The 11,012-nt window shown below is 35.2% G+C and overlaps 1 protein-coding gene and 2 non-coding genes across 3 annotated transcripts; 1 reads left to right on the top strand and 2 right to left on the bottom strand.

Annotated features, from left to right (window-relative positions):
- Positions 1–1,997: 1,997 nt before the first annotated feature.
- On the top strand, positions 1,998–2,510 carry LOC141622727 (uncharacterized). The gene has a single exon (XM_074438729.1). It carries the CDS (start codon positions 2,204–2,206, stop codon positions 2,405–2,407), a length of 204 nt encoding a protein of 67 aa, XP_074294830.1. The 5' UTR covers positions 1,998–2,203; the 3' UTR covers positions 2,408–2,510.
- Positions 2,511–2,665: 155 nt separating this feature from the next.
- Positions 2,666–2,738, bottom strand: TRNAF-GAA (transfer RNA phenylalanine (anticodon GAA)). Its single transcript has one exon. It is a non-coding gene; the product is annotated as a tRNA-Phe (tRNA).
- Positions 2,739–2,806: 68 nt separating this feature from the next.
- Positions 2,807–2,879, bottom strand: TRNAF-GAA (transfer RNA phenylalanine (anticodon GAA)). Its single transcript has one exon. It is a non-coding gene; the product is annotated as a tRNA-Phe (tRNA).
- Between the last annotated feature and the right edge of the window lie 8,133 nt (positions 2,880–11,012).

The following is an 11,012-nucleotide window of genomic DNA, read 5'->3' as shown; positions in this document are numbered from 1 at the left end:
TTTCCTTTTCCTCTTTGGTCAACAAATCCATCCTAGGCACTTCTTTTTTGCGCAAAAATCCATCCTGACCACACACACAACTGATTATATCCCTCTCCAACTGCAATTTTAACACCAAAACCTTCACTTTCACTGCCAACAACATGAACAAATCTGGTTGTTTTCATATCCTTAGTGGTCTAAATCATCTACTATTAGACCATCCCCAAGCAAGGGTCGCCTTAACTAGGTCACCATCCCATTTCACTCTTAATCACATCTTATTAATCTCGACCCACTTTACCCTCCCAAGCAGAAAGTCACGACCTAGGTCACCAACCCAATCATTTTTTTACTTTCCAACAATTCTAATCATTTCCCACATTCTTTACCCCACCAAAACCTCTCACTTACTTTTCAATTATTATTTACTAAGAAATTATAAATAAGTTAATTTTTTGATTTTTTAAATTTTCTCTTAAAATGTAAGAAGTTGCCCTTTTTTTCTTATGAATAGTGATGCTCTTATGAATAGTCCTTAGCAATAGTGCTTGGCCATTCAATCTAGGCCACTCATTCACCCTCTCACATGTAAATTGTGCACGATCCTAGCCGTACAAAGCACCTCTCATATGTAAATTGTTCACGATCCTACCCGTCCAAGACATTTCTTATCCTAATCTCAACCTCCCGGATCATTCATTGCCCCAAATTATAAAAACTTCACTCATCTTGGTAACCATTCTCGCAACTTCCGATTATTGTTGTCGATGGGTTTCGCGATTTTCAGTGATTATTGGGCTCCTCGATCCCTTAACAAGTGATTTGTGCAGTTTGTAAACAGTTGTAAAGCGAGCGCCTTTAGCATGTAGTTTAGAACAACGAAAGTATCTACTGCACTCATAATTCAATGGCCAAGCCTATCTCGACGTAAAATTGTACCTTACCTATTGCTAAACTCTAACATTGCTTAGTCTAAACTCAAACGTATTTTGCTTCGTTGTTTCTATAGCTATCTAATATGGCGAAACGACCATTTACATGTATTTAGACGAGGATGAATACAAAAGAGATGTTTGTTTGAATGTTTCAAATTCTATTTGATTTTGGGTTATTTTTTATGTTATGAGAAAATTGATGTGGTCTATTAAATGGGAAAATTGAATTACAATTTACCCAAAATAGGCAATATGCTAAAGTCAACATAAGTCAATCTAAAGATTAGACAATTACAACTTTAATCTCGGAGATAAAGATCAAATTAACGTAATCGGATACCGCGACCGTTAGGTCGAGGGCAACCAACTAGTATTCTTAAACAACCATTGTGAATATTTATCAGTGAGTAATGTGCCTGTAAATATACCTAAAATACAACTGGATTCAATCTTGTGTAACTTGGGACAAACAATTTTATCGACCTTATGGTTATATCTAGCTCATATTTGCACTTCTTCGAAGTTGTGACTTTCAAGATGAGTGATGTTTTGGACTATGAATTGGCCAGTTCAGTTCGTCCCTTCAAGAAAGTTGAGGATGAAGATGTTGGATTCCGTGTTCAGCCAGCCCGTACACAATCAACATGTGTTTGTTAACTGATGTAGTTACTTTTTCGTTTTAGCTTACGATATTAGTAGTATAAGTGCATTGGACCATATGAATCCAACACCAATTGTAGTATAGGAAAATCTTTCTTTACCGCCGTTAAAAAAAAAGGCTCATATTTGCACTCTACAGAACGTTGAAAGGAAGATAAACAAATGATTGAGACGGAGAGAATGCCATCGTTTCTTTAGGCTATATAATTGGTAAATCGATAGGCTACAATATCTTCAATCAAATGTAAACAAATAATTTAATCAAAGAAAATACCGTCATTTCTCGATTATTTTCCCTTCACACTCATAGAACACGAGGTCCCCCATACTAAAGTATCCGTTACCTTTAGAACGTTTATTTGAGCACTTAACCAATGACCATTATTTGTAACAACATTTTTTTTGAAATAAAAACTCAAAAAGTTGGACATAACATAACTTCCAAAGCACCATAAAACGTGACACCCTTGTACTTTAGTAAACGTATCAATTCTTCTTCATCTTTTTCGGCATTATATAAATCCTTCATTCATAATTCATTCAATTAACATCTCAACCACATTGTTCGAATCTCTCTATTTTCATCGTTTCTCGTTAATTTATCTCGAAAATAATACAGTAGAAAAATGGGTTTGGTGGTAGTGATATCACTGCCATTGATATTATTGTGTATACTAATGGGAATTGGGTGTTACTTTCTCGGAAGAAAAAGAGGTAGACAAGAAGCTCATTCTCATGTTTTCGGACCTCCGGCTCCGCCTCCCGGTTCATATCCTACTTCCCCTGCACCTCCTTCTTATGCCAAGCCTACTGATCACAACCATGTTTGATCACCGGTCGTGCCACATGCTCTTATATACTCTGTACTAGTTAGTCTTGTGTAAGACGGTTTTACACAAGTATTTGTGCTTATATAATGTGTGTTATATTTAATTGTGGTACGTTTCTCATGATATGTACCGTGTTTGTGCTAGTGGCTGTATTATTATTAATCTTTTGTGATGAATCATAGTGTTAATCTTTATTAAATCTGTGACGTAATCAGTGAAATATTCTTCAAAAAAAAAAAATGGAAAAAAAATTCAAATTGCGGTGAGCGTGGATCGAACACGCGACCTTCAGATCTTCAGTCTGACGCTCTCCCAACTGAGCTATCCCCGCTGTTTGTTTTATTAAGGCATCATAATTACTATATATTGAGGTCTGACAAATTTATACTAAAAAAATAATGCGGTGAGCGTGGATCGAACACGCGACCTTCAGATCTTCAGTCTGACGCTCTCCCAACTGAGCTATCCCCGCATTTTGTTTATTTAATGCATATTACTAATTTTAATCCTTTTCTCAAGTTTATATTCCATTATGAATTAATTTCTCAAATCTGTGCTGCTTTGTTTATTGTTTCAAACATTCAATTTAATGTATTATATTCTTGAATAATGAAACTTACAGCTAAAGCTCAAAACTCTTCGCGATTCAAAGCCATACACATATCACATAAAGACGCATTAAAATTAACTCAGAAATCATATCAATGCATTGTATGTAATACATTGAATTGCTCTACTAGAACACGATAATTTATTTCATACAGTATATAATATTACACCCATGCCAAACAAGTTCATACTCCCTCAATCTATCATTTACATTTCTTACCTTCTGTAAAGAATACTTTAATTAAATGTAAATAAATGATCGGAAATGAGGTAGTATAAATATAGTTACATACGAGTTTATTTGCAGGCCGCTAAAGGCGAACCGCAAAGACACCTATTGTGAGCAAAAGCATTAGCACCAAACTTATCACAATCACTAGGAATCGGACCACATAATTGATTATAACTCACATCAACTGACCATAATCGTCCTAAATCCATAGGTAACGTACCATAAATGTAATTATGGCTTATGTTAAGCATGCTAATACGTTCCGGCAACTCGATTTTGGACATATTAAAACTTATTAGATTGTTGTTTAAATTAATTTTTTCGGTCCAATATTTATTTTTTCCAAATAAAAAAGACGCGTCCCCAATTAGGTAATTAGTCGATAAATCGATCCATGTTGTACTAACCCGGCCTAGCGACTTAGGGATTAGGCCGGTTAGTAAATTACCCTGTAATTGGAGGTAGATTGTGTCGGTCAATGACCCGAAACTATCTGGGATCGATCCAGAGAATCGATTGTAAGATAAATCGAGCCAACGTAGGGTCGATAATTGTCCAAATGACGAAAGTAGTGGACCGGAAAGCTGGTTGGACCGGAGACTAAGCAGGGTAAGGTTGGATAGTAGGCCGAGAGATGTCGGGATTGGGCCGAATAAATTGTTGTTATTAAGGCTTATACTGGAAATGTTATTTCCTTGGGTCGGAAAATTAGGAATTGGACCGGTTAATTTATTGTACATGAGGTTAATTTCTTGGAGGTTCGGGAGTTGGACCAAGGACCGAGGAATTGGTCCGGTTAGTCCAATCCTCGAGAGTTGGATATAGGTTAGTTTTGTAAGTTGGCCTATACAATCCGGTATTGGGCCGGTCATGTTGGTCGTGTCAAGAGTTATTGACCGTAAGTTAGTGAGCTTACAAATGGCCGAGGCAGGGATTTGACCGGTAAGGTGGGGCATGATTGACAATTGGAGTACTTGGAGCGCCGATAGATCACCTATAGCGGGTGGGAAATTAGCAAAAATATCGTCACCAAATTGGATGGATAATTCTGTGACGCGCCCTTGGTTATCACAATTTATGGTAACCAAGGCGTAGTCAAAGTTCGACCAAGTGCAACAATCGGTGTTAGGGTTCCATGAGTCGAGTGACGACGGGTTGCCTAATTGGCTCTTGATTTGAAGAAGGGCATTTTTATCATTTGGATTGCATTGTTGTGTGCCAATAATAAAGCTAAAAAGAATTATTATTATGAACAATAGGTATGAATTTTTTGTATGATTTATTTGATCCATATTTTGTATTATTAAGAATATGATATGTAACAATTCAAGGTACAAATATTTATAGTGTTAATTTAATTCATTAAAAACAATTTAATGAAGTATGAGTGTAGTACATCTCGTTGATTCATTTACTTGACTTTGACTTACATTAGTATATGGTTTACGACTTTACGTAATTTAGTTTCGATCTAGCATATGGAAATAATGTTATAAAATTATTTCACTTCGATGGTTGACTTAGAAGTTTGCTCTATTTTCTTGGGTTGAAATTGTAATTCTAATCTCATGATTAAGAAATGAGGTAAATAACTAAGTTTTTAACACAACTAAGTTAGTTATTTAATACAGCTGTTTTAATCAACCAGTAAAAAAAATGTGTTATTTATCGGTTTATATTTCATAAGTTTAACTTTGTTTAATGTCAAACTAGTATAGTATTTTTAGATTTGTTTTATAAAGAAACTTTCTTATTAAATTAATTGCATAAATTAACTATACTTGCAGTTTATAATGTACGAAATGCTAAATATAATCTTAGTAAGAGGTAGAAAACGAAAGTTTACTACTGTCAAAAGACACTTTAAGTTAAGTTATTTGTGTCTAAACTATTTTTACTTTACTGTTAGAAATAACACTATAATGTTATATCATTACATGATATGACATTAAAGTACAATTAAGTGATGTAAGATCTAATTAAAATGTGTATTACCTTATAACGAAAACATGTAAAAACAGTATACTACACATTTAAAACGACAATTTAAAAATAAGTAACTAATATTTTTATTTTTTATTTTTATTAAAAAAATACATAAAAATTTGTTACGTCCTTTAGAAAATCATATTTAGAGTCTAACTGATGAAGGATAATATAAAAAAAAGATTTGCGTAATTTTAGACTGTAATTAATGAAAGATAACATTTATGGAAATGATTGTACAATAATTTAGGGATAATGATTGTTTCTTGCAAAAAAGGTAAAATATAAATGTAATATTGTTTCCAGGTATAGTTTTGAGAGTTATTTTTTTAGGCGGGAAAACTACTAAGAGTTTTTATTCTCTTAGTAGTAGGGGAGATTTAATTTAGATGTTACTTTACAATATATAGAAATACGACGATATTAAATTTACAATGTATGATTTGTTAAAAGAAGTCTTTATCATTTTTGATAAAAAAAAAGGACCCATCACCCATGCACCTATTGTAAATCGAATAACTGTTTATCAAATTCTTTGGTAAAATTGGTATACTGCGTTATCCGTATTCCCTAATAAATGATAAAGTTGGAATCGGCAATATTTCCCGTGAATAACAAAACATAATCCAAGTGAAATATAAAAGTTATATTCTCATCGTTTAGGACGTACAGTAATATGATACACCTGAATGAAGTTTAATTTGTACTTCACTAGTTTCAATTTTCAATATAATGAAGGGATGAAGGCAAACCATATGCTTAGTTACACGCAATTAATGGTGATCCACAAAGGCACTTATTATGCTCAAACACAAATTCTTGTTTGTGACAGCACATATTCGTCACTCTTGAGTGACGGATACCATTTTAACTCACAAAGTACCCACTTTTTCTCTCTCTGCAACACTATTCATGTGGGCCCCTTTCTCCACTAACCCATTTTGTTACCATTTTAACTCACAAAATATCCGCCACAAATGGTAACCCGTCACAAGGGAGACCAATTAATGCTCAAAAGAGCTAGCACCAAATTGATCATACCCACTTGGAATTGTGCCACAAAGTTGATTATAACTCACATCAACATTCCTTACTTTACCTAAATCTTGAGGCAATGAACCATATATATTATTGTGACTTACTACCTTCATTCAACTCCACTCTACCAATTTCATTTTTGAACACTATTCACGAGTGAGTATTCAATTTCAATTTTCTCTCGATACGTAAGTGAAAATATATTCATGTGATATCTTGTTTAATTCGTCTTTACGAGTACATTAAAAATATCTAACTTTTATATTTTTTGCAAATACGTAGCTAACGATATGTAGCGCGTAAAACACGCGTTGACAAACGTGAAAAAGGAAAGTGGTAGAGTGAAGTTGAATGGAGAAAGTATATTAAAAAAAACTATAAAGTATGGTCATAGATTCAGGTAAGATTACATTTGATAAATTGAACTTGAATCGGTTATTGTTAATAAAAATTCTTTCAACCCAACCTTTGTCATAACCGAATAAAATCGAGGCGTCTCCGGTGAGCCTATTGTTGGAAAGATCCAACCATGTTGGTTTAAGTTGGCCTAGGGACTTTTGTAATGGGCCTGTTAGGTTGTTACCGTGCAATAGTAGGGTAATTGAATCTGTTAATGGGCCAAAGGTATCAGGTATTTGACCGATGAGTTGGTTGTTGGATAAGTCAAGCCAACGTAGGCTCGAGATTAGTCCAAATGAGGCTAAGAGTGGACCCTTGAGTTGGTTATTCGATGCATTATATGTAATATATTAAATTGCTCTACTAAAACACGATAATTTATTTCATACTCAGTATATAATATTACACCCATGCCAAACAAGTTCATACTCCCTCAATTTATCCTTACATTTTTCACTTTCTATAAATCATATTTTAATCAAATGTAAACATATGATCAGAACCGAGGAGTATATAGTTACGTCGAAATTTACTAGCAGGCCGCTAAAGGCGAACCGCAAAGACACCTATTATGAGCAAAAGCATTAGCACCAAACTTATCACAATCACTAGGAATTGGACCACATAATTGATTATAACTCACATCAACTGACCATAATCGCCCTAAATCCTTAGGTAACGTACCGTAAATGTAATTATGACTTATGTTGAGCATGCTAATACGTTCCGGCAACTCGATTTTGGACATATTAAAACTTATTAAATTGTTGTTTAGATTAATTTTTTCGGTCCAATATTTATTTTTTCCAAATAAAAAAGACGCGTCCCCAATTAAGTAATTGGTCGATAAATCGATCCATGTTGTACTAACCCGGCCTAGTGACTTAGGGATTAGGCCGGTTAGTACATTACCCTGTAATTGGAGGTAGATTGTGTCGGTCAATGACCCGAAACTGTCTGGGATCGACCCAGAGAATCGATTGTAAGATAAATCGAGCCAACGTAAGGTCGATAATTGTCCAAATGACGAAAGTAGTGGGCCGTAAAGTTGGTTGGACCGGAGACTAAGCAAGGTGAGGTTGGATAGTAGGCCGAGAGATGCCGGGATTGGGCCGAATAAATTGTTGTTATTAAGGCTTATACTGGAAATGTTATTCCCTTGGGTCGGAAAATTAGGAATTGGACCGGTTAATTTATTGTACATGAGGTTAATTTCTTGGAGGTTCGGGAGTTGGACCAAGGACCGAGGGATTGGACCGGTTAGTCCGACCCTCGAGAGTTGGATATAGGTTAGTTTGGTAAGTTGGCCTATACAATCCGGAATTGGGCCGGTCATGTTGGTCGTGTCAAGAGTTATTGACCGTAAGTTAGTGAGCTTACAAATGGCCGAGCCAGGGATTTGCCCGGTAAGGTGAGGCATGATCGATAATTGGACTACTTGGAGCGCCGATAGATCACCTATAGCGGGTGGGAAATTAGCGAAAATGTCATCACCAAATTGGATGGATAATTCTGTGACGCGGCCTTGGTTGTCACAATTGACTGTAACCAAGGCGTAGTCAAAATTTGACCAAGTGCAACAATCCGTGTTAGGGTTCCATGAGTCGAGTGAGGACGGGTTGCCTAATTGGCTCTTGATTTGTAGGAGGGCATTTTTATCATTTGGATTGCATTGTTGTGTGCCAATAATAAAGCTAAAAAGAATTATTATTATGAATAATAGGTATGAATTTTTTGTATGATTTATTTGATCCATTTGTTGTATTATTAAGAATATGATATGTAACAAATCAAGGTGCAAAATATTTATAGTGTTAATTTAATTAATTGAAAACAATATTGTACATACTAAAATTTTATACTTGATTTGTTTGTTTTTTCTGCATGATGGTTCTTGAATATTTAATATTTAATTATTTATATTATGTATTTTTGTACCATATTTCTGTTATATTGCACCATATTGATTATGGTCACAGGCACTTGTGGACGAGTACAACTTGTCATTACCATACTACTAATTGGACTTTGTTTCAGGCCTTTACGTATTCCCCGTCTCAATCATTTATTTACATTTTTTTATTCTGCATGAGAGATATTTTAATCAGCGGTAAATAAACAAAATATGGACAATTTTTATTAGTTATAAATTATAACTAGACCTTCGGAATTAGACCGACTCTAAAATGAAAACATGTACGCAATTGTAGATTCGTAAATTAAATGGACCACATTAGAAATTTAAATAATGTTAAAAGAAGTCACAAGGACAGTTTTGATACTGATTACTATCGAACTATGATCACTATTGACTTTGAACAAGCTATTTGCAAGGAGGCAATGGTGAACCACAAAGACACTTATTGTGAGAAAACGCCACAGCTCCAAATTGCTCAGACCCCCTCGGAATCGCGCCACAAAGACGATTATAACTCGCATCGAATGTCGACATGTTAGCAATCTCCTTTGGTAGTGACCCGTATATCTTGTTGTGACTTATGTTAAGTATGAACAAACGTGGAGGTAGAGCCACATTTGAGAAATTAAACTTAAATAAATTGTTATTCAAAATAATTCTTTCGGTAAACGTTTTATTTTTTCCGAATAAAAATGACGCGTCTCCAATTAATCGATTGGTTGAAAGATCGACCCAATCTAGATTAAGTCGCCCTAGCGACTTAGGAATTGGGCCGGTCAATTTGTTGTTTTGTAATTGGAGGTAACTTGAATCCTTAATATAGGCGAATTGGGCTGGGATTGAGCCCGTGAACCGGTTATTGGACAAGTCGAGCCAGTATAGGCGGCTCGACACTTGTCCAAGAGACGGTAGGAGTGAACCGGTGAGTTGGTTATGGGAAACGTCAAGTACACTTAGTTGGGATAATTGTCCAAGTGACACGGGTATCGGACCGGTTAGATTATTGTAAGCAATATTAATGAAGGATAGTTCTGTAATGTGGAAATTGGGGATCGGACCCCAAAGCTTATTCGATTTTAAGTAAATTGACCCGAGTTTTGGAAGTTGGGCCAATGATGGTGGAATCGGCCCAGTAAAACCGGAGTCAGTGAGACCGATGTGCATCAATTCCTTGAGTCCACCTAAGCATCTCGGGATCCGTCCACTAAGGTTGGTGGACCCCAATGCAAGCGATGACAAATTTACGAGCTTGCAAATAGTCAAGGCGTGGATTGGGCCGTGGATTCCAGGCGTCTGATCTATCGTTAGAATCTCGAGAGAGGCGAGATCACCTATGGCTCTCGGGAATTTTGTGGTGACGTCGTTTGCTTTAACGATTGTAAGCTCAATGACATGGTCCCGGTCGTCACAACTAATTCTGACGACCTTATTGGACCATGATGTGCAACAATTTGAGGTCATGTTCCATGAGTTAGTCCCTGAGGGATTGCCAAATTGTTTCTTGATTTTGAGTAGTGCAATTTTGTCACGTTGATTGCATTGTTGTGTGCAAATGATTAGGTTTAAGAAAAGAAGGAATGAGAAAATTATGTGGGATTTTTTTGCTTTGTGGAGTTGATTCATTGTTAATGAATGGAAGTTTGCAATGTTTGTTGTGTCACAAAGTTATCTATTTTATATAGCAAAATATTTCGAAAATAAAGTACATATATGATTCGAATCTAGATTTTATAAGATAAGTAAGTTAAGTCACTTTCTGTTCGGCTGAAAGGAGCTGAACTGAACTAACGTAAAAACTAATTTGTGAAAAAATGACCTGAACCGAACTAAACTGAACTGAAATGAACTGAAATCAAGTCCAAAAAAACAGAGCTTTAGTATCACTAGGTGAAATTGAGCACAAATAACATTATACCTCCAGTGGTATAATAGCATCATACAACCAAGTTATATCTTATCGAGCTTATGTGTAATTTTATTGAGCTTTTTTAAAATTAATTTTTTTTATATTTAAGTGAGTAAATTCAAAAATTTTATGGTATACCTCGACTTCTTTAAAACAAAACTCGAAAACTTTATTATATAGCTCGGGTTCTAGAGTATATAACTGGGTACAACTGGTTGTAGGATCTATTAACCGGAAATTGAGTCTCGGCAGTCGATAACACGCTCTTATATACTATTAAGGATTTATTAAATAAATATTTTAATAAGTATTTGAAAAGATGGTACTGAAACTTGATATCGATCCATACCAGCTCATCGTTGTCTTTTGAAATTTGTCAACTCTAGTATTACTTGAATTGTTGAAACTTGAAAGCATAATCCATGGGTGTAGTGGGTCCGTAATCAACTCCGAAAGCAACATGCATCGGAATGGCGATAAGTATGAGTGTACGACTTAGATTAGAGTTACACCTCGT

This window comes from Silene latifolia, chromosome X (genome assembly GCF_048544455.1).
Source record: "Silene latifolia isolate original U9 population chromosome X, ASM4854445v1, whole genome shotgun sequence".
NCBI lineage: Eukaryota > Viridiplantae > Streptophyta > Magnoliopsida > Caryophyllales > Caryophyllaceae > Silene > Silene latifolia.
Note: the sequence above shows the minus strand (reverse complement) of the source record. Positions and strands in the feature narration are given on the sequence as shown.

Coding starts and splice junctions, on each gene's coding strand:
- LOC141622727 (XM_074438729.1), top strand. CDS start 2,204: ATGGGTTTGGTGGTAGTGATATCACTGCCATTGATATTATTGTGTATA.